The sequence below is a fragment of the Medicago sativa genome, chromosome 7 (genome assembly GCF_051527215.1).
Source record: "Medicago sativa cultivar Bolivia chromosome 7, Bolivia_mono, whole genome shotgun sequence".
NCBI lineage: Eukaryota > Viridiplantae > Streptophyta > Magnoliopsida > Fabales > Fabaceae > Medicago > Medicago sativa.
The window spans coordinates 58,915,741-58,938,314 of NC_140755.1; the positions used below are offsets into that span (position 1 = coordinate 58,915,741).

The 22,574-nt window shown below is 36.6% G+C and overlaps 2 protein-coding genes and 1 non-coding gene across 3 annotated transcripts; 1 reads left to right on the top strand and 2 right to left on the bottom strand.

Moving 5' to 3' along the window:
- Positions 1-629: 629 nt before the first annotated feature.
- On the bottom strand, positions 630-1,626 carry LOC146907202 (uncharacterized). The gene has a single exon (XM_085727315.1). The coding sequence runs from the start codon at positions 1,624-1,626 to the stop codon at positions 637-639; it is 990 nt and encodes a 329-aa protein (XP_085583441.1). The 3' UTR covers positions 630-636.
- A 10,060-nt stretch (positions 1,627-11,686) lies between these two features.
- LOC146907203 (small nucleolar RNA R71) lies at positions 11,687-11,792 on the top strand. Its single transcript, XR_015020952.1, has one exon. It is a non-coding gene; the product is annotated as a small nucleolar RNA R71 (small nucleolar RNA).
- A 4,891-nt stretch (positions 11,793-16,683) lies between these two features.
- LOC146907204 (uncharacterized) lies at positions 16,684-17,604 on the bottom strand. The gene has a single exon (XM_085727376.1). It carries the CDS (start codon positions 17,571-17,573, stop codon positions 16,686-16,688), a length of 888 nt encoding a protein of 295 aa, XP_085583502.1. The 5' UTR covers positions 17,574-17,604; the 3' UTR covers positions 16,684-16,685.
- Positions 17,605-22,574: the final 4,970 nt, after the last annotated feature.

The following is a 22,574-nucleotide window of genomic DNA, read 5'->3' on the forward strand; positions in this document are numbered from 1 at the left end:
TAGTGTATATGAGTTTCCTTAATCTAATATAAAAATTAACCTTTTTAATTAAGGAGCTATTTTGCTCTGTGGGTTGATAACCTCCAATTCTATGCCGTGCGTTACACGTCACAAAGGAAAATAATTTTAAGTATATTATAAGAGGGAGATATGATAAGAATTAAAGAAGTTTATAACTTGAATTGAATAGAGCCTGAAGTGAATAATTGGTTAAAACTCATAAAATTGTGTTCCTTTATAGTTTTTCATTAAGAAAATTTTCAAAAGATTTAATTTTCTCCCTAAAATCTCAATTAACTTTTCAATATCAAAGTAATTTATATCTAGTTGTATAAATTGCTACAAGGAGTACAGTGAAGTTATGTATCTTTAAAGTTTATAAGAAACAAGTATATTATCTAGGTACGCTCCAAGACTATAAAACATAAAACATTAAGTATCATAATGGTAAAAATCATAACAAAATCATAATTAGGCAACAAGTTTAATTAATGAGAACAAATTAAGATTACTAGCAGAATTAAAACTGAACATGAAAATGCTTCTTTTATTTCAAGTAATTTCATTGATACAAATTGAGAAGATAGAGATACTCAGAGAAATATTCTAAACTGAACAATAATGTTTCTTTTATCTCTAGTAATTTCTTTGATACAAAGCAAACATGTTGCTTTGATCATTAAGTATCTTGCTCAAACTATGATCCTTCCCACTATCACATGATTTCTGGTACACAATCTTCTTCCTCTTATGAATCTTGTTGAGTCTTCTATCCTCGAGTGCCCATTCCTCTTTCAAAGACTTCCACTTGTTCTCAAAAATATCACTAAGCCTCATAGCAATTTTGTGAACAACATCCCTTTGAGGATAAAGCCATCCATGATAGAACACAAACCTCATATCCTCAGCAAACTCATCCGGTGTTGAATAAAATTTCAGCTTGGCTTCGATATCTTTTAATCCAATTGCCTTCAATTTATCGGACGTCTTCGATGACTTGTTCTTCAAAAACTTGAGATCAAGAGGGTTTTTCAAAGCCCATCCATCTCTTCCGGTTATCATTCTACTCACTATCGCCCAACATTGCATCCTTTTATAACGCTCCATTGGGGTTTTCTTCTCTTTATTCATCATCAACTCTGCACCATCGCCATTCTTCTTCAAGCCATATTTTTCAGTCCTTGGGTGATCTTTGACAACAGAAGGTGTACTTGTATCATTACCTGAATTTTCATTCTTCTTCTTGCAGCCAACATCATCCTTTGATTCTATTGGAAAAACCTTTAAGTTTTCTTTTCCAAAAGATATTTTTGAGTACGAACGATAGGCGGTAGAAACAGTTGTTGTTGTTGTTGCTGCTTTGTTGGAGTGTTCTTTTTTGTTGTTCTGGTTGGTATCAACAACGTTGTTCTTCTTATGTTGAGACAAAGATATTGTTGAATCAAGCCAATAGCCAGTGACAATTGGCTTTGCATGATCTTCCATCTTTCTCCTCTTGCTAGCTGATCCTTGAGAGTGATCATCCATAGAATCATCAATGAGTGAACTAGCATGCTTTTTAGGATAAGAAATCTTGATAATAAGACGTTTACGAGGTGCACTGGTAGTAATCAATGAAGAACTCATGGTTTTGTGCTTATAGCAAAGTTGAAATCTGATGCTTCTTTGAATTAGGTTTAGGTTATGGGAAGGTGTTAGGTTTGTTTTATATATATGATGATCGGATCAAATCTTTAAAACTAAATCTTTTGAATAAATCATTTGAGTAACAAACTAATATGATATATACGAGTTATTTTCTTCCCAAATCTATTATATAATATATGAAACTTAATAACTTCCCTAAAAAAATGAAACTTAATAACTACCAAAAATACAATCTTAAGTCATTCTAATTATTTGACACGTCATCAAAATTATATTTTTTGTGTCTTTTATTTTAAGATCCCCCTATTATTTCTCAAACTGATGATTAAAACAAACTACAACAAACAAATTTTCTCATGATAACTTACTTTTCACTTCTAAATATATAGAGTCGGTCCTTAAAAAAAACTCTAAGAGTAAAATATAATCTCCAATAAAAACCGATAATTTATTCTCTACTTACTACTCTAATTCTATCAAGAACACAATTCTAATCATTTGATGCTTTGGATTTTTTTACTATTTTGTGTCTTTTTGTTACAAAAAAAAAGTCCAAAAATTAAGTTAATTTTGTAACAAAATATTTTTTTTATTTAGTTGTGTTCAAACACACTAAATAATTAAAATAAGATTTTTAGGATAAACAAACACAAAAAAAAAAACTAATATGATATATACGACTTCTTTCAAGAAAGATCTAATTTCATATATACGACAATTAAGGCATGAAAATTCGGTAACACGGAACTTATGATCTTATCTTACATCTTACAGACAACATAATTAGGAAGAACAATGATAATCAAACTTTTTCTACTACTATTAAAAAATCGTACTCTAGTAAAACTTTATAATTATCCTCAGTTAAACTTATAATATTCTTATTTTTATGGAATTAATCATCGTCATAAAAATAAAAAAACGAATTTATTCATATTTTGAAAATTTAATTTTTTTTCTTGAGTTTATCTTCCAAGCCTAACTAATTCAATATATCGTCATTTTGCAGATTTATCACTTTCAAGCCTAACTAATTCTTCTTTCATCATTTTGCTGATTTATCACTTCCAAGTCTAACTAATTTCCAATATTTAAAAAAAAAACAATTTTTTAACAAAAGGAGGAGTTTGTTTGAAAATTTACAAATTTATTGAAGTAATGAATAAACAAACGAATGAACCTTTAATAGTGAAGAATAAACGAATGTAATAATAATAGTCATGAAATACGGTGAAACGCTAAACAAACCTTTATTTTTTTTTTCTTTTTGTTTATCACTTCCAAGCCTAAAACTAATTTTCGATATTTTTCAAATAAAAAAGCGACTTTGTTTATTCTTTTTTCTCATTATTATCTGATTCTCTTTATTTATATATTTAATTATTTTTTTTAGTTATAACGTCCAATCCTAAAAATATCTACTACTACTATTATAAGAAAATCACACTCCAGCAAAATTTCATAGTTATCCTCGGTTAAACTTATAATCTTCTTAATTTTATGAGGTAAGTCGTTATTTAAAAAATACAAAACTAATTTTATAATATCCCACTCGTCAGTTAATGGAAAATTACTAGTCGAACGTGTCAGAGGTTAAGTGTTCATTGAATCCATTTACAACGGAGAACGTCTATAATGCTGTTTCAGTAGGTTTCACGCGGGTTCAGTTAACCGTATCAAGTCAAGAACGTCTAAGACCAAGGGTAATATAGTATTTTCAAATAAGGAGTATATAAGTAAGTTTGAGCCAAGATTATTCATTTGTATTGGAAATTTCTCTCTCTAAACATTCGGAAGCAAAATTCTCTCCTCCCTCTCTCTAAAGAAAATCGCCCCATCTTCCTCTTCAATCCATCAATTCTTGCAAGCAATGTTCATTTGAGTGTTTGAGCATGAATTGGGTTACCTCTTGCACAAGAAGCAACTAGAAAGTTGAATTATGCATGAACTTCAATTCATCCATTATTGCATGTGATCAAGATCTAGGGTTTGGTCTTGGGCAAAGTTGAAGTGAAGCTAAGAACAATTGCAGGAACATGTTAGGTGAGTTCTTAGATTAGTTTACCACCTTTGGGTTTGTGTGATTTTAGTAAGAGAACATGAACTTATGCTAAGTTTAGTATGATGTGATTTTAGTACCCTTTTATGCCAATTGTTGATTGAAACATGTTTGTTGAGCCATGCATTTCATTTCACATAGTTTTTATGTATTCTGGATGATTATGGTGCATTAGGTTGTTTGGAATTGAGGTAAAACATCAAAAATCGCATTTTCTGCACTTCTGATACAAAGAAACTCGCTATTAGCGAAATATTTCGTTAATAGCGAAATTTCCCAGAACCAGTTGGCTAATAGCCAAATTTTCAGATAGCCATCACAGAGCCACTTCGCTATCAGCGAAATTCTGGCGAAAATGGCAGACAAAGTTTCACTTTTACCTGTCTTTGGGGCCTTGCATGCCATCCGAAACCACTTGTTTAACGCTTATTAATCTAAAGAAAACCCTCAATCTCCAATAACCTATTGTACCATCACACTTGAGCTTCCAACGGAAAATGCATGATACATATGAACATATTTCAACAACAATGGCACTTGAGAGATAAGCAGGTTTAATCGGGTAGCGATAAACTAAGAATAGGAAAAAGCATAGAGCCTCGACATAGATCGTCGAGAACTAGAATGTTAGCAAGAACCCTAAGCAAGTTAAGTTGTGAATTTATAGGCATAGTCTCTTCATTATGATCAAGAATGATTAAGTAAGTGATAGAAGTTTGGCAAGTGCACCAAATACTATCGAAGTAGTAAAAATATCGATCCCACGAGGACTGTTTTTAACTTCAATAATTCAATCGCGTTATAAAAATAGGATGTATAAAAGTTTATTTTAGTTTGCCGCTAGACAGTAGATTTGGTTTGATTTTATGAAATCAAATAAAAGAAAGATTTGATTAAGAAAATATGGAGAGAGATGAGATCAGGTCTTCGAATCCTCTATGTTTCCCCTAATTGGTTACTGCACCTATTGTTACTAATAATTTTCTAGTTTCACGATAGTTAACAAATTAGCCCTAATCAATCCCTTGAGTTAGGACCCTCTTCTTAAACTACAGCCCCTAATTCCTTAGGTGGTCTAATAATCCTTGAAGGTTTTATGAACGTTAACCTAATATCACTAATAAACGATTATCCATTCCTAGACTAACCATGTTTATTAGAACAATTCAATTAGGTCTAAGTCGAAAGCTATGGTCAGTAGTCATTCGTTCTCACAAAATCATGTTTATATTTGATCAGGATATAAAAAGCATTAAGAACAATTGAATTGAATAAAGACTAGATATTCATTAATAAACAATAGAGTTTCACAGCAACATATGATCAATTAGGGTTACATAGATTCATCTCTGACCTAATCTCTAAGAGATTTAGCTACTCATAATTGAGTTTACAAATAGCATAATCAATGAAAGAATTAAAACATACATAAACTGGGTTAGAGATGATGAAATCCTCCCCGCTGCAGCCTTCTGGGTGTTAAAATCGCACTTTAGCTCTCCAAAAATCGTAATCCCCTTTGTTTGAGACTGACTTCAGCTTAAATAGGCAAGTTCTGATCGCCCAAAATCGTACCACGATTAGAGAAATCGTACCACGATTGCATCTTTGAACCCTAATTTCCTTAAAAGCCCTTCTTGAAATCGTATCACGATTATATGGATCGTATTACGATCCAGCTCCTTCAAAAACATGCTTTCTGACTTCAAGAAATCGCATTGCGATTGGAAAATCGCAATACGATTGGCTGATCCCAGTTCTTCCAAATTTGTTGCTTTTAACTGCTCCTGGACACTCAATGTTGCTTAGAACTCTATCAAAATGTCAAAATAAGTCCTAAAAATTACGTAATGACAGCATGTCATCACAACCCCAAACTTAAACCATTCCTTGTCCTCAAGGAATTTGCTTACAACAGTGACAAACGACAGTAAAATAACAGTTACCTGACATAGTACCCAAAAGTTCATTCTCCTTCTAGCTAAAGATGAGCTAGTTTGACTTGTTCGCATCCACCAATTCACAACTCCTCGCATCAAATTGAAATAGGGTTCTACCAGTCGACATGCAGGTCTACATATTACCATACGCTTGAAAAGTTTCTAAACATCAATCAAAGTCAATATCATTACACACTTTTGAGGTCTTTAGGGTTATAACGGGGCTTAGGTGAAAGGTGGGATATATTTGGATAAGTAGGCTACACAAAATTGAGTTAGGCATTCCTACGGAAGTTAAAGCACAAAATTCAATCCTTCAATCATTCACCTTGTGGAAATACAATCAATGCAAAGGTACTAGAGAATATTTTTAACATTTAGGGACAATCGAGTTTAAAGTTACTCGGATTTTCAATGTTTTGTCCCTTTTTCAGCATTCATTATCATTTTTTTTTTTCATACATCATTTTTGTGTATATTTTACATGGTAATTTCATATTTCTTTCATTTTTGTTCACTTATTCTCTAGTACCCCCACCCCAAACTTAGTTGGTTGCAAATTCCAATAGCAACCCCAAACTTAATCTTTAGCAACATTCTACAATGCCTTAACTTAGAAAATACATTAAGGGACAAGTCCTAAAAGTCTCTAGGCTTGTAATGTAGTTTGTCACTGAACAAAAAGTTCTAATCCTACCGGCTCACAATTGGATAAGAAAGGATAAATTCAACAAATTAAAACAGGGTAGGCTTCAAAAAGGCTCATAGGACCAAGCACTTTTGCCTCAGTGTGTAATTAACAAAGACCAATCAATAATAGAGAAACAATGCAAGTTCTAGAAATGTAGTTGCATGGAAAACTAATCTGAATATAAGTAAATTGAAAAACAAAATTTGGCAATGAACCTTATGGCTGAGATTTCTGGGAGTATGTGACTACCTAGCAACGCCGTACACTTCGCCTTTGAATCAAGTCACCCCTCCTTTAGAACTTTTGGAATACCGTTTCATCAAACAACTGTTACTAAACTGGAATAGGTCACATGAAACAAAACAAATTCATTAATAATAAACAAGTGCAGGAGCAATTACAATAGAGAAATAAGTTCAATGGACTTCGACATAAAAAGAAAATAAAAACATCATCAATTGAAAACAAAGTAAATCTAGTGGGTTGCCTCCCACTCAGCGCTTCTTTATCGTCACTAGCTTGACTGCTAAGGATCTTTAGAGGTCCTTAAGAATGAGTCCCACCCTTTCTTTTGGTATGTCGCCACCTAGGTATGGTTTAACTCTTTGTCCATTCACTTTGAAACTTCGATCTCCTTCAGGTGTCATTAGTTCAACAGCTCCATATGGTGACACGCTTTTGACCAAGAATGGTCCAGACCATTTTGACTTGAGCTTCCTAGGAAACAGCTTCAACCTGGAATTATACAACAAAACTAGTTGTCCACAGTTAATATCCCTAGGCACTAAGTTTTTGTCATGATACCTTTTTGTCCTGGCTTTATAGATGAGCGCATTTTCATACGCTCAAAGCCTCATCTCCTCAAGTTCATTAAGTTTCAAAATTCTTTTCTTACCAGCGGCTACTTGATCAAAATTTAAGGCCTTAATGGCCCAATAAGCTTTATGTTCTAGCTCGACTGGAAGATGACATGCCTTCCCATAGACTAACTGATAGGGTGAAAACCCAAGATGAGTCTTAAAGGCTGTCCTATATGCCCACAGTGCGTCATCTAATTTCCTAGACCAATCTTTCCTATTTGACGCAACTGTTTTCTATAGAATTTGTTTCAACTGTCGGTTTGAAACCTCTACTTGACCACTAGTTTGTGCGTGATAGGGAGTTGCAATTTTGTGCTTAATGTTATACCTTTTTAGCACATTTTCAAGAAAATTATTGCAAAAATGCTTCCCCCCATCACTAATCAATACTCTAGGGGTTCTAAACCTAGTGAAAATATTCTTCTGAAGGAAGTTGACAACAGTTTTGGCATCATTAGCAACACATGGTATCGCTTCAACCCACTTTGTGACATAATCGACACAGACTAGAATATGGAGATAAGAGTAAGAGGAAGGGAATGGTCCCATAAAATCAATACCCCAACAGTCAAATGGTTCCACTTCAATGATTCCTTTTAGGGGCATTTCATTCCTCTTTGATATGTTACCTGTTCTTTGGCATCTGTCGCATCTTGTGACAAAGTCGTGGCAATCTTTGAAAAGGGTGGGCCACCAGAATCCACTTTGCAAAACTTTTGCAGCTGTTCTTTCTCCACTATGGTGGCCTCCATAAGCTGAGCTATCGCAGTGCCACATGATACTATGTGCTTCCTCACCTGCAACACAACGTCTAATCAAACCGTCAGTACCTACTTTAAACAGATAAGGGTCATCCCACAAGTAGTGGTTTGCATCTTTGAAGAACTTTTTCCTCTGAGGGTAGGTCAGATCATCAGGAACTATGTTGCCGGCCTTAAAGTTTGCCATGTCAGCAAACCAAGGCCTTTCTCCAATCGCAAACAGCTGTTCATCGGGGAACTCGGCCTTGATGGCCTTCTCCTTCTTTGTCACCTCATCATTCTCCAGCCTTGAGAGGTGGTCAGCTACCACGTTCTCGACTCCCTTCTTGTCACGAATCTCAAGATCAAATTCTTGCAATAATAGGATCTACCTCAACAGTCGAGGCTTTGAATCCCCTTTTGTTAAGAGATATTTAAGAGCTGCATGATCTGTAAAAACAATGACTTTGGAGTCTATTAGATAAGAACGAAATTTTTCCAATGCAAAGATTACGGCAAGCAATTCCTTTTCAGTGGTGGAATAGTTAACTTGATTTTCATTTAAAACCTTGCTTGCATAGTAAATTGCATGGAAAAATTTGTTCTTGTGTTGGCCTAGGACTGCACCAACAGCATAATCACTTGCATCACACATAAGTTCAAAAGGTAAATCCCAATCGGGTGCAATGATTATTGGTGCAGTCACCAACTTGTTTATAATCAAAGAAAAAGCATTTAGACATTCAGAATCAAAATTAAACTCGTTTTCTTTGACCAAGAGGTTACAGAGGGGTTTGGAAATTTTAGAAAAGTCTTTTATGAACCGCCGATAGAAACCGGCATGCCCCAAGAAACTCCTCACTCCTTTAACATTAACGGGTGGAGGAAGTTTCTCTATAACCTCTATCTTAGCTTGGTCCACCTCAATGCCTTTAGCACTTATTTTATGCCCTAAAACTATACCTTCGGTTACCATAAAATGACATTTTTCCCAATTCAAAACAAGGTTAGTTTCGGTGCATCTTTTAAGTACAGCATTTAAATGGAACAAGCATTGATCAAAAGACTTACCAAAAACAGAAAAGTCGTCCATAAATACCTCAATGTTCTTCTCTATCATATCAGAGAAGATGGAGAGCATACACCTTTGAAAGGTCGCCGGCGCATTACACAGCCCGAAGGGCATCCTTCGATAAGCAAACACTCCAAATGGACAAGTGAAGGCAGTCTTTTCTTGATTTTCCAGAGCCACTGCAATTTGATTATACCCCGAATACCCATCCAAGAAGCAATAAAAGGCTTGACCAACCAATCTCTCAATCATTTGATCCATGAATGGTAATGGAAAGTGGTCCTTTCTTGTTGCGGTGTTCAACCTCCGGTAGTCTATACACATTCTCTAACCAGTGATGGCGCGGGTGGGTATCAATTCATTTTTTTCATTTGCCACCACCGTCATTCCTCCTTTCTTGGGTACCACATGAACTGGACTTACCCATGAGCTATCTGAGATAGGGTAGATCATACCTGCATCTAGTAACTTCAGCACTTCTTTCTTCACCACTTCCTTCATTGTTGGGTTAAGTCTCCTTTGAGGTTGAATTACCGGTTTGTATTCAGCCTCCATGTGTATTTTGTGCATGCAGTAAGCTGGACTAATACCCTTCAAATCAGAAATGTTCCACCCCAAAGCTCCTTGATTGTCTCTTAACACCCTCATTAATTTTTCTTCTTCCAAAGGTGTCAAGGTATTGCTGATGATTACTGGTTTAGAGGCATCCTTAGTGAGAAAAACATACTTCAAGTGAGAAGGGAGTTCTTTTAATTCTGGATTTTTCTCTCCTTCTCCACTCAAAATAGGAGCATCCATAGAGTACTTACCCATTAATTCTTCTATTTTTACCGGTCCCAACTCTTGCTTGCTTGCTTCGAGTTGCTTCACACAATCACTTACTTCAAGATCTTCATCATCACCACAACTTGCTATAGAATTCACAATTGCACGTTCAAGAGGTTGTGTTGGTTGATGTTCACAAGAGTCATCTTCAACTATTTCTTCAACAACGTCAATCCGGTAACACTTGAGATTTTCATCTTTGTGCTTCATGGCCTCAAATATATTAAACACGACTTGCTCCTTATGGAATCTCAACATTAGCTCTCCTTTCTCAATGTCAATCAAAGCACGACCAGTTGCAAGGAAAGGTCTTCCTAGAATGAGTGGCATTTCTTCATCTTCAGCCATGTCTAAGATCACAAAATCTGCTGGAAATAGCAAGTCATTAACCTTGACTAGCACATCTTCAAGCACACCGAAAGGATAAAAGATTGACCGATCAGCTAAAGTAATGGTCATTCTTGTTGGTTTTGGTTCCCCACACTTAAGCTTCTTCATCATTGAAAGAGGTATCAAGTTGATACTTGCTCCCAAGTCACATAAAGCTCTACCAATGTCTATCGGTCCTATGGAACAAGGGATAGTAAAAGCTCCAGGATTCTTCAGCTTAGGTGGTAACTTCTTTTGAAGAATAGCACTACAATTCTCAGAAAGTGCTATGTTCTCATCATCCTTAGGCTTTCTTCGTTTAGTTAACAAGTCTTTCATGAACTTAGCATATAACGGCATTTGATCAAGAGGAATATTCACCTGAAGTTGTGAGAAAAGTTGCATAAACTTCTTGAATTGACCTTCATCCTTTTCTTTCTTCTTGGAAAGGTGAGGGTATGGAAGCTTCACATATGATGGAACAACTTGTGGTTTATCTCCATCTTTCAAGATTTGACTCTTCGACTTCCTCAAGATCGAATCTTCATCAATTAACTTCTCACTTTTTTCTCCCTCTATTTTTTTCTTCCTTTCATTTTCCACTACTCCATGATCAGTTTCTTTTTCAACTACACCCTCATCATTTTTTTCAACTTCACCATCTTCCTCCGCCTCAACTACTACATCATCAACCTTCTTTGGAGCTTTTGGAACTAAAGGTGTCAAAACCTTTTTGCTCCTCAATTCAATAGCATTACAAGACTCATTCTTAGGGTTGTCTTTAGTGTTACCTGAGAATCCGCCTTTGCTTTGTTCAGCCAATTGCTTAGCTAATTTCCCCAATTGAGTTTCAAGCATCTTCCTAGCAGCTTCATTGTTCTTTCTTTCAGCCTCTTGACTTTTCTTCATCTCCTCAAAGTTTCCTTGAGTCATCTTCATAAAGTTCATCATAGTTTCCTCAAGAGTTGATGGCTTTCTTTGTTGTTGTTGTGGAGGAGCAAGCATCTGAGAATTCAAAGCGTTGTTATTTGAGTAGCTTAGATTGGGATGCTTGTTGATTCCTGGAGTGTAGTATTGATTTTGCCTTTGATATCCTCCCATGTAGTAAGCTTCTTCACTAGAACCTTCAGGTACACATTCACCATTGGGATGTTCTTCACCACATAAGTCAGACTTGATTGCAGCCACTTGTTGTTGCTTATGAGCCAAAGTGAAGCCTTGAAACTCCTTAGTTAGAGCTTCGATTTGTTTGTTCATAGCTGCTTGGTTAGCAAGGATAGCAGTTTGTTCACTCACCCCAAACACTCCTCTTTCCTTCTTCTTAGCTTCAGCACGATACTCATTTCCAGCCATGTTTTCTATCAAAGCCTGGACTTCATGATCAGTTTTGCTCTTGGGACTACCTCCCGCGGAAGCATCTAAGAACATTCTAGTGTTTGGTGTTACCCCCTCAATGAAGATTTGGAGGTATTGTTTCTCGGTGAACTCATGATTAGGGCATCTCTTAAGAAGCAAATTGAATCGCTCCCAAGCATCATACAAAGATTCACCTTCTCCTTGCTTGAAGTTAGAGATCTCCATCTTCTTTTCCCAATATTTAGACATAGGGAAATATTTCTCCAAGAACTTCAGCTCTAACTCTTCCCATGTTTGGACAGTCCCGTTTGGTATTGTTAGCAACCAATCTTTTGCTCTTCCCGTCAAGGTGAAAGGAAATAGCCTTAGTTTCTTTTGTGCTTCAGTCACGGTGGCTGGTTGCTCACAAAATTCACAAGTTTCAGCAAAGCGGCTCAAGTGTTCATGAGGACTCATAGCTTCAGTCCCATCGAATTGCTTGTCCCTCAAACCGTTGAGGACAGTTGTCTTGATGTCGAAAGCAACTGGGTTAGCTGGTTGAAAAGTATGGGTCAGTTGACCGCGATGAGTGGCTAACCCGTAGTCTCCTAGCTTAGGTCTCGGTGGTACAACTCCTTCACCTTCCATAGTTGCAGATTTAGGAGAAGTAGATGTTTCAGATTCAGTTGAGAGTGGCTCCGGTATTTGTTCTCGAACACCCGGTGGAACGGACTGAGCTAACCCTTGCGACCGGACAGCTTTGCGAAGTGCTCTAGCAGTTCTTTCAATTTCCGGATCGTAATCTAAGTCGTCAGAGCTCTGTTTACCTCGCATAGACAGCAAAATACCTTAGTAGCGCTGCACGATAAAGAGTAATCAAATGAATACTGAAACAGAAAAATAAAAATTAAAGACAGAAAATTAAATTGCAGAAACCCTAAATTATAACGTAATTGCCTTGTTGAAATAAATCAACAGTCCCCGGCAACGGCGCCAAAAACTTGATAGAAGTTTGGCAAGTGCACCAAATACTATCGAAGTAGTAAAAATATCGATCCCACGAGGACTGTTTTTAACTTCAATAATTCAATCGCGTTATAAAAATAGGATGTATAAAAGTCTATTTTAGTTTGCCACTAGGCAGTAGATTTGGTTTGATTTTATGAAATCAAATAAAAGAATTAGATTTGATTAAGAAAATATGGAGAGAGATGAGATCAGGTCTTCGAATCCTCTATGTTTCCCCTAATTGGTTACTGCACCTATTGTTACTAATAATTTTCTAGTTTCACGATAGTTAACAAATTAGCCCTAATCAATCCCTTGAGTTAGGACCCTCTTCTTAAACTACAGCCCCTAATTCCTTAGGTGGTCTAATAATCCTTGAAGGTTTTATGAACGTTAACCTAATATAACTAATAAACGATTATCCATTCCTAGACTAACCATGTTTATTAGAACAATTCAATTAGGTCTAAGTCGAAAGCTATGGTCAGTAGTCATTCGTTCTCACAAAATCATGTTTATATTTGATCAGGATATAAAAAGCATTAAGAACAATTGAATTGAATAAAGACTAGAAATTCATTAATAAACAATAGAGTTTCATAGCAACATATGATCAATTAGGGTTACATAGATTCATCTCTGACCTAATCTCTAAGAGATTTAGCTACTCATAATTGAGTTTACAAATAGCATAATCAATGAAAGAATTAAAACATACATAAACTGGGTTAGAGATGATGAAATCCTCCCCGCTGCAGCCTTCTGGGTGTTAAAATCGCACTTTAGCTCTCCAAAAATCGTAATCCCCTTTGTTTGAGACTGACTTCATCTTAAATAGGCAAGTTCTGATCGCCCAAAATCGTACCACGATTAGAGAAATCGTACCACGATTGCATCTTTGAACCCTAATTTCCTTAAAAGCCCTTCTTGAAATCGTATCACGATTATACGGATCGTATTACGCAAGGTAGGCCCACACGTCACTAAGGGAGTCTGATGTACCTTAGCTAGGTTTTCATCGGTCAAGTAAGGGAATGTACTCGGGTTACTCCACCTGATGCACTCCGTAAAATGAACCAAGATAATATTGTTTGTTCAACGCTAACATCTAACATAATGAATGAACATGTTTACGAATATGATTACGATATGTTTCAAGACAAGAACAAGCTTATGCAATAGAACAAGTTATGATGATATATTGTCGACGGTCTTAGTAACTCCCCGATCGTCCAGTTTAGGAACATGTGATGAATGAGTTATGTTTAGGTTTTGATGCGTTAGCGCGTCTCGACAAAGCGGTCCTAGGTTCCCTTGACCGCCATGACATGTAGAGTACAAGACAAGACTTATGAGCTAAGTTAAGAAGAACCCTACGACGGATCTAGTATGCACAACCGTCTAGGTAAGCATGACCCACACACGTATATTCAACCGACAAGTTTTATTATAGACACGTGGTGACCATAGGTTTTCTCGAGGTTACCTATAGCCTAAGATTAGGTAGAACTTACTGAGACATTATATCTCATTTCAATCCTTATTTGTTTCAGATCAGCAGGTTGGTTCAGCAAGAGTTAGCAAGTCGTAGCCGAATGGATAATCAGCAAGTGTTCGTTCGTACCCGCTGCAGGATGTTTGGGTTTCAAGAATGTATTTTCTATGTTTTGGACTAGTAGTAGTGTATTGTTGATTGTACGAACGCACATTGTTGTATAAAATATTCATTCGAAGAATTTATGTTGTAAATTTTAATGTATCCAGTACTAAAGATAATGCACATGCTAAACTTTCTAGATACGTTTAGTGTGGGCGTTACAAATTTATAGTGGTTACAATTTATTGTGATACGAGCTACAGATACTAGGTGGGGATCACATTTCAATTCATATTTCTAGCCTAATAAATATGTATAAAGCAACTTGTTGTGTGTTGAAGAAAAAAAATTGCAAAGGAAGAAACAAATTATTCAACAAGTGGAAATGTTGATAGTGGTTACAATTACTTGATGTCATGTGATTTTATATTGATCTTGCATTTGATGAAAGAAATCATGGGGATAACATATGTGTTTTGTCAAGCCTTGAAAATACAATCTCAGGATATAGTTAATGATATGTTTCTGGTTAGTAACACAAAAACTCTTATTCAACAATTTAGAGAAGATGGTTGGGGTAAATTGTTTGTTGATGTGAGGAATTTTTATGTAAGACATGATATCGACATTCCTGATCTAGATGATTTCCATTCAGCAACAAGATTTGGACGATCTCGTCTTGAAAAGAACCATGTAACAATAGAGCATTACTTTAGAGTTGAAATATATTTTCCTACCATTGGTAAACAGTTAGAAGAGTTGAATAGTATATTTAGGGAGCAAGCAATGGATTTGTGAACTCTAAGTTGAGCTTTGCCTCATAAGGATAATTATAAAGCTTTTAACATTGATATTGTTTTCACTCTTGTTGAAAAATACTATCCCAAGCTTAAATTGCATTGTCAACTCCAACAATTCATTGCGTGTGGAGAAAATCTTGCATGAGGTTCGGGGAGGGATGAATTATCGTCTGAGGTGGATGGATGCTAGGGTTGCGCAATAGTTTTCTGACTGTGTTGTAACTTTTGGACAAATTATGTTTTTAATTTATGTTTAAAGTTTCAAATTATATAATCTGAACTGCGTACTAGTCTTTGGGGGGTTTGGTACCTTACAGATTATATGATACAAACTGATATTAGCTTTTTCATATTTTATTGATTGATTTATGTTGAGACAATATTCAGATGAACCAGGACAACTTGCAATTTTTTTAAACCTTTTTTAGGAGATTGGGATTATAATAATCCAAAAATCATGAAAAAAATGGTTCAAATTATAGAATCCAAACGAGGTATTTTCTTCAAATTAGAGGGCGCGTGAGAAGTACGCAGGCTCGGAAAGATCTTCAAATTAGAGGGCGCGAGAGAAGTACGGAGTCTCGGAAAGAAATTCTCATCTAACAAAAATGAGTTAAAACCCATTTAGACCATGATGTGTCTTTTACAAACCAAAATACTACAGTGACGCATATTTATTAGACGGTTGTCTACTTTACGTGTGTGTGTGTGTGTGTGTGTAATTTTTTAAAGGAATATATTCTTGATCGACAAGTTTTGGTAAATTTACTTATGTTTGGTACATAATTTCAGGGTCGTCCCCGACAATTTGGAGGCCCCGTTATAATCTCTACACATTACTTGTGTTTAAATATATGAGCAATGGTTCAAACATGACTTTTACCTATTGACAATGCATAATTGACATCAAAATTATTGTCTTCCCGATATTTACCTACTGAAAAATTATATTTAGTGACAGAATATGCCGTAGGTACAAGTTTATTTTCTTCTTTTTTCAAAGTTTGAAGTCCTGTACCAAGAGCCCTGTTGCATTTTGACAATGCCCCTCTAATTTTATTTTTTTTAAGTTTATAATTTAAGATGACGTGTTAATATAATAAAAGATATTATTTGATGCTAGTGTATATGAGTTTCCTTAATCTAATATAAAAATTAACCTTTTTAATTAAGGAGCTATTTTGCTCTGTGGGTTGATAACCTCCAATTCTATGCCGTGCGTTACACGTCACAAAGGAAAATAATTTTAAGTATATTATAAGAGGGAGATATGATAAGAATTAAAGAAGTTTATAACTTGAATTGAATAGAGCCTGAAGTGAATAATTGGTTAAAACTCATAAAATTGTGTTCCTTTATAGTTTTTCATTAAGAAAATTTTCAAAAGATTTAATTTTCTCCCTAAAATCAATATCAAAGTAATTTATATCTAGTTGTATAAATTGCTACAAGGAGTACAGTGAAGTTATGTATCTTTAAAGTTTATAAGAAACAAGTATATTATCTAGGTACGCTCCAAGACTATAAAACATAAAACATTAAGTATCATAATGGTAAAAATCATAACAAAATCATAATTAGGCAACAAGTTTAATTAATGAGAACAAATTAAGATTACTAGCGGAATTAAAACTGAACATGAAAATGCTTCTTTTATTTCAAGTAAGTTCATTGATACAAATTGAGAAGATAGAGATACTCAGAGAAATATTCTAAACTGAACAATAATGTTTCTTTTATCTCTAGTAATTTCTTTGATACAAAGCAAACATGTTGCTTTGATCATTAAGTATCTTGCTCAAACTATGATCCTTCCCACTATCACATGATTTCTGGTACACAATCTTCTTCCTCTTATGAATCTTGTTGAGTCTTCTATCCTCGAGTGCCCATTCCTCTTTCAAAGACTTCCACTTGTTCTCAAAAATATCACTAAGCCTCATAGCAATTTTGTGAACAACATCCCTTTGAGGATAAAGCCATCCATGATAGAACACAAACCTCATATCCTCAGCAAACTCATCCGGTGTTGAATAAAATTTCAGCTTGGCTTCGATATCTTTTAATCCAATTGCCTTCAATTTATCGGACGTCTTCGATGATTTGTTCTTCAAAAACTTGAGATCAAGAGGGTTTTTCAAAGCCCATCCATCTCTTCCGGTTATCATTCTACTCACTATCGCCCAACATTGCATCCTTTTATAACGCTCCATTGGGGTTTTCTTCTCTTTATTCATCATCAATTCTGCACCATCGCCATTCTTCTTTAAGCCATATTTTTCAGTCCTTGGGTGATCTTTGACAACAGAAGGTGTACTTGTATCATTACCTGAAGAAACAGTTGTTGTTGTTGTTGTTGCTGCTTTGTTGGAGTGTTCTTTTTTGTTGTTCTGGTTGGTATCAACAACGTTGTTCTTCTTATGTTGAGACAAAGATATTGTTGAATCAAGCCAATAGCCAGTGACAATTGGCTTTGCATGATCTTCCATCTTTCTCCTCTTGCTAGCTGATCCTTGAGAGTGATCATCCATAGAATCATCAATGAGTGAACTAGCATGCTTTTTAGGATAAGAAATCTTTATAATAAGACGTTTACGAGGTTCACTGGTAGTAATCAATGAAGAACTCATGATTTTGTGCTTATAGCAAAGTTGAAATCTGATGCTTCTTTGAATTAGGTTTAGGTTATGGGAAGGTGTTGGGTTTGTTTTATATATATGATGATCTTTTGAATCAAATCTTTTAAACTAAATCTTTTGAATAAATCATTTGAGTAACAAACTAATATGATATATACGAGTTATTTTCTTCCCAAATCTATTATATAATATATGAAACTTAATAACTTCCCTAAAAAAATAAAACTTAATAACTACCAAAAAATACAATCTTAAGTCATTCTAATTATTTGACACGTCATCAAAATTATATTTTTTGTGTCTTTTATTTTAAGATCCCCCTATTATTTCTCAAATCGATAATTAAAACAAACTACAACAAACAAATTTTCTCATGATAACTTACTTTTCACTTCTAAATATCTAGAGTCCGTCCTTAAAAAAAGAAAAAAAAACTCTAAGAGTAAAAAATAATCTCCAATAAAAACCGATAATTTTTTTTTGAAAAGGCTAAAATGAATTGTATTAACACCAAAAGAGGGCCTTCCCAGCACAAGGTGTACTAAGGAATAAAAAACCCGAGTCCAAACAGATACACAATAATATTTACAAAGAGGCACCAAACCGCTTCAGCGGAAGAACCTAAAAGAAACAACAATTAACCAATGCCTAAAGTAATGAACGGACAAACCCACCATCCATGGTAATTGAGAGGAAGATTGATGAATTTTCCTTTCAACCACATGAAAGATGTCGATTTGATCTTGTCCACAACCTGAATAATTGTGCATTGTCTATCATTAAATACCCTGTTATTTCTTTCTTTCCATATTTCCCAAACAGATGCAAACCAAATAGCCTGTAAAATATGTTGCTTCGATTTGGCAACACCACCAAGGAAGCCGAAATGAATAAAATGGCTGGAAACATCGCAATGCTTCACTGAAAAAATACCTAACCACCTGAGAATAAGATACCAAACAGAACCAAAAAAATCACAGTGTAAAAACAAGTGGGAGGATGTTTCCATTTCCCCACACTCTCCAGAGCAAGTCTGAGCATCAACTGCTATAACGTGACGACGGAAAAGATTGTCTTTGGTAGGAAGTCTATCGCGAAACAGACGCCAAGCAAAAATCACCACCTTCAAAGGAACATTTTTGTGCCACAAAGAGGACATAGGAACCGCAAGATCAACAATAAGAGAAGCTGTTAACGAGTTATATGCACTTCGGACTGTATAAATGGAAGATGTTTCCACTCTCCACTCCCTTTTGTCCGCCCTATCCACCTGCAAAGTAACATTTTGAAGTAAAAGCCTAAGCTCCCCCACTAACTCCTCTTCCCACGCAAACAACCTCCGCCTCCATCTCCAAGCACCTCCCTCAACACCCCACCCCAACGAAAACATACCAAAGATAGTCTCCTCCTTTAATAACGACAAGTCAAATAATCTATTAAATCTATCTCTCAAAGCTAAACCCCCTAACCAAACATCCGACCAAAAAAGAAAGTTTTTACCATCTCCAACAACCTGAGAGACATTCCCATGAAACCAATCCTCCGTCCGCAAAGTGGATATGTCCTTCCACCAGCTGGAAGCCTCGCTGCCCCCTGCAGACAACTGACCCCCCTCCACACCGTATCTAGACGACAACACCCTAAACCATAAACTATCTCTCTCCACCAGCAACCTCCAGCACCACTTTCCTAACAGAGCCCTATTAAAATCTCTAATTCTCCTTACCCCCAATCCTCCAACCTCCTGACTACAACAAATAGATTGCCAATCGATCCAAGATATTTTCCTGTGGTCTACACTCCCCCCCCCCCCCCCCCCCCCCAAAAAAAATTTATTAAAAATAGATTCGATAGAGGAAACGATACCTGATGGAGCCTTGAAAAAGGAAAGCGCATAAACAGGCAACGATGACAGGACAGACTTCAACAAAACCAGACGACCACCGAAGGACAAGAACTTCGAACTCCACCCTGATAGTCTAGCAGTTATGTGATTCAAGAGAGGCTTCCAAAAATCCAACCGACGAGCATTTCCACCAATAGGCAACCCAAGATACATAAACGGAATAGCACCCACCTTACAATTCAACACCATAGCTGCTTCCCCCAACCAAGACTCAGAGACATTAACCCCCACTAGTAAGCTCTTCATAAAATTTACCTTTAAGCCAGACAATTCTTGAAAAAGAAGAAGCACCGCTCGCAATGCTCTAATATTTGCCCAAGATTTTTCACCCAAAATTAACGTATCATCCGCAAACTGAAGGTGTGTAACCTCTATTGAACCATTTCTCCCCACCTTGTAGCCATTAAATAAATTGTTTCGAGACACCGAGGACATTAAAACATTAAACCCTTCTGCTGCCAGGAGAAATAAGAAAGGAGACAAAGGATCACCCTGCCTCAACCCCCTTCCCAAAGGGAACTCATCTGTTGGAGACCCATTAACCAACACAGAAGTTGATGCCGTCCCAATACACTCATGAATCCATTTGCGCCACAGAGTCGGAAAACCCATTTTCCCCATCACCTCATCCAAATAATTCCAATCAATTGAATCATACGCCTTCTCAAAATCAACTTTGAACAATATCAACTCTTTCTTATGTTTTCTAGCTTCATCAACTATCTCATTGGCCACCAAAATACCATCAAGGATTTGCCGGCCTTTAACAAAAGCCGACTGACAATCAGAAATTACCGCACCAATCACCGACCGAAGCCTATTAGCAAGAACCTTTGCTAAAATTTTATACATGCTACTCACCAAAGAAATAGGGCGAAAGTCGTTGAGACGTTGCGGACTATCCACCTTAGGAATAAGAGCTATGAAAGTGCTATTTATTCCTTTAGTCAATTTTCCGTTCCTATGAAACTCCACCAGAAAACGCATAACATCATCCTTCAACATATCCCAAAAAAATTTAATGAAACCAAAAGAAATACCATCAGGTCCCAGGCTCTTGTAACTATCACAATCCCAAACGGCCTCCTTCACCTCTTCCAACGAAAAAGGTTTCACCAAACCAGCCCCTTGACGACAATTTAACGACTGAAACTGAAGACCATCCATACCTGGCCTGGTAGCACGGCAAGATTTGAAATGATCAGAAAAATGAGAGAACACTGCTGTGCGAACATCTTCAACCCCCTCCACAAGGGCGCCCTACACCATGATGAACTGAATAGCATTCCTACGTTTCCTACTTGACATGATGATGTGAAAGAACTTTGTATTCGCATCCCCTTCACATAACCATTGCATCCGAGACTGTTGCCAACAAATACTAGAGTTTATCCGAGCTAACGAAAACAACTCCTCAGAATGGCCATGAAGCTCCTTTATCTCTTCCTCCATCAAAGTTTCGGTCTCACCTTTAAACTCAATAGAAGAAATACGATCTTTCAAAGTCGAGATCCTATGTGGCAAATTCTTAGAATGATGATGATGCCAATCTTTTAAAGCTAATTTAATTAGCTTAAATTTTTCTTTCAATACATAACCTCCCCATCCATCTAGTCGATAACTACTCCACTTCTCACGAACAAAATCATTATACCCTGCAAATTTCTCCCAACATTTTAACATTCGAACCGGTCGAGGCCCCCAATTATTCTCATCAATACATAACTGAATGGGACAATGATCTGATAACCCCCGAGATGAAGCCAACTGAAAACAATTCGGCCAAGTCAAACACCATCTTTCCGATAACAAAAAGCGGTCGATACGACTCATAGACTTTCCATCTCCCCGATACCAGGTAAAATTATGGCCCCGAAGAGGTAAATCTACTAAAACATGATCAGCAATAAAGTTGTTAAAATATGCGCTTCCTGCTTGAATACTGGAACCTCCCACACTTTTACGTTCCTCCAAACTTCGAACCACGTTAAAATCCCCACACACACAAACATTATCATCGGATAAAGTCATCAGGCGAACAGAAAGATTATGCCAAAGAAGCTGCTGACGAGTACTGTCACAAGGAGCATAAACATTAAAAACAGTGAACTCCTCACCAGACTTTACAAAGCGACCCGTAATCCCTAACACATGCTCCAACTTCGAAGATGCCCAAACCTCAACCTCTGAACGGTCCCAAAGAGTAACCAAACCACCCGAAGCACCTAACGACGGTAAAAAAGAAAAATCAACATCTGAATCACTCCATAAAGACTTACACACCCTTTCATCGACTACAGACAACTTAGTTTCCTGAATACACAAAATGAACGGCTTTTTCTCCCTCACCAAAAGACTCACCTCCCTTCTTTTTTCAAACCCCCCTAAACCCCGTACATTCCAAGAGATAATATTCATTACAAACACAACCACACCACCACCCCAACCCCCCCACCACACCTCAAACCAGGCCGCAGCCTATCCCTCTTTCCCAACTCCCTCTGAATTATTTCTTCTCGACCCTGACAACACATCAAACCTGTTATTTTTATCACCTTTAAAGTTCAACCCCACCAACTTTCCAATCCCCCTAACGTCTTCTTTCACCGTCTTATCACTTCCTCGAAGGACCAGCCAATTCGTCCAGTCATTACTAGCTGACACTTGTGAATCACTTTGAGAAGAACCATGTTTCCCATGAACCATCTTCTTGGATACCTTAGCATGCTTCAAAAGTCGCATATGAGACTTCCGTAGAGCACGAAGAACCTCTTTCCTATCACTTGCCGACAATCTTGCAATACGTTTCAAATTACGGGCACAATGACGAATCTGGCCACTACCTTTCTTCTTTGAACCATGTTGGGCAGCAGATTGAGATGCACTTTTGTTAATGGATTCAGATGTTCTATCATCATTTACCGCTCCTCTTTTTTGACCTTCTAACCAGCTCACACTCCAAGGCCCATCCGAACCTGAATGGACTTTACCTGGAGGACAAGATAAACACCTTTTCACACGGCTCCCTTCACCTTTCCAATTATCACGAGGCTTTCGACCACCACACTCATCTTGCGATAAAAAAC

Excerpts from the sequence above, each read along its gene's own strand:
- LOC146907202 (XM_085727315.1), bottom strand. The coding sequence starts at position 1,626 with ATGAGTTCTTCATTGATTACTACCAGTGCACCTCGTAAACGTCTTATT.
- LOC146907204 (XM_085727376.1), bottom strand. The coding sequence starts at position 17,573 with ATGAGTTCTTCATTGATTACTACCAGTGAACCTCGTAAACGTCTTATT.